Genomic DNA, 1693 nt, shown 5'->3' with positions numbered 1-1693 from the left:
AGTCCTCTTTTAGATCATTTTATGGAGGTTACACCTCTAACAGGTATCTTTCGTTTCAACTCATAAATACCCCTCACGTAGGCTTATATCAAAGGAGGAACACTGCTGAGAAAAGAACTGAATAGTGAACAGTAATGGTAACATTATTGCTTTCAAACTGTTGTCGTTTACAGTGATTTCCTTCATTTGCATTATTACAATTTGTCCGTTCTTTTCCAGGTGGATTGTATTTTACGTGCAGCTAAAATAATGAATCTCCATAATTTTCACTGCATTTCTTGGAATGTGAGTGCCTTCCATTTCTTTTGCTCTCTTCAAGACCTGCCAGAGTTTCCGATTCACGCTGCTAACAGGTGCTTGGCACCATTTAGAGTTCTCCCTCTGTAATCCACTGCCCTAATTGTTAATAAGAACTTTGTGTCTTCACAAGTGTGGTTCAACTTAATCCTAAGAAGTAAGTTCCTCATTTTCCCTACAATGAAGACAGTCCACCATTATCATTTTAATGAGTGTTTACCAATCCCTTTATTGTCATTCTTGGTTTCCAAGTACAAAAAAGCAGAGGTTGGACCATGTTTCCAATAGAAATGTTCTCTACTTGTAAGTTTCTTAATAAGGTCAAAAAAGTATGAAAAATAAGTCTCCTTCCCAGATTAGCTACTGAATATGGCCTAGCATTGGACTGGGAGTTCCACTGGGAGGAGTAATTCAGGAAGGAAGCTCCGTAAGGTTAAGGTTGAGAAAGAAAATCTGGGAAGTAAAAAAGAAAAGAAGTTTATCAAGACCTATATGTGCTAGGTAATGTGCCTGTGGTTTTATGGAAATCGACTGGTAATTCAATGTTAGTTCTGTAGAGACCATACATTACATGAGTTACACAATACATATATACACACAATATATACGTAAGGGTTGTTTCTCCATAGGATGAACAAGTTTTGTTTTTTTTTTTTCAAGTTTCAGATATTTATTATTCAGTGTAAACCCCAACACAATACACCAACATGATTTCGTGCATTTAGAGGGGAAATATTTCCTGGATAAGTGGAAAATTGTGTGGATGGCTTCTGGAAGACCTTCATTCTAAGCAGCTTTATAGTGAAACATTTCATTTAGAAGTCTGGACCTTCTTTCTTCAGTTTGCTGTAATCTACGTTCACTGAGTAGAACTTGTATTGATCATTGGGACCCAGGTTGTTCCAGGGTTCTGGGTTATTCTTCCTATCCCAACTGCCATCTGGGTTGAACAATGCCAAGCGCAAGACATACAGCGCTACTCTGGTGCCTCCTACCCCAGTAGATATGAAGAGAGGGATCAAGCTCGGATGCTTCTTGGCCTGACCCATGATCTGGCGTAACATGGTTGCTGCAGAGGCCTCCTGTCCAGAAGAAAAAAACCAAACGTGCAAGGCCTGGCACTAAGTAATCCCTACACCGAGGATGAACGGACGTCCCAGGATGAACAAGTTTTTTTAATTTTCCTTTCATTCACGTGTAGTCTCTAATTTTTATACTGTAAACTTCTAAGAACATATTTTTAAATATTTCTTTTTAACTACATCTTAGAAAGACATGTCTGGGTGGTACACGGCCCCACGTTATCAACATCGCCTGAGCTACAGAGGGGCTCTTTCCCACGCAGATACACAATCCACGTGCAGAGTTTCTAGCTCTTCTGCTCTCCTCTCCTCCA

General features: G+C 39.6%; 1 protein-coding gene across 1 annotated transcript; it reads right to left on the bottom strand.

Moving 5' to 3' along the window:
- Positions 1 to 941: 941 nt before the first annotated feature.
- On the bottom strand, positions 942 to 1410 carry LOC116645360 (cytochrome c oxidase subunit NDUFA4-like). Its single transcript, XM_032425490.1, has one exon. The coding sequence runs from the start codon at positions 1359 to 1361 to the stop codon at positions 1113 to 1115; it is 249 nt and encodes an 82-aa protein (XP_032281381.1). The 5' UTR covers positions 1362 to 1410; the 3' UTR covers positions 942 to 1112.
- Between the last annotated feature and the right edge of the window lie 283 nt (positions 1411 to 1693).

This window comes from Phoca vitulina, unplaced genomic scaffold (assembly GCF_004348235.1).
Source record: "Phoca vitulina isolate PV1807 unplaced genomic scaffold, GSC_HSeal_1.0 scaffold33, whole genome shotgun sequence".
NCBI classification, from domain to species: Eukaryota; Metazoa; Chordata; class Mammalia; order Carnivora; family Phocidae; genus Phoca; species Phoca vitulina.
Note: the sequence above shows the minus strand (reverse complement) of the source record. Positions and strands in the feature narration are given on the sequence as shown.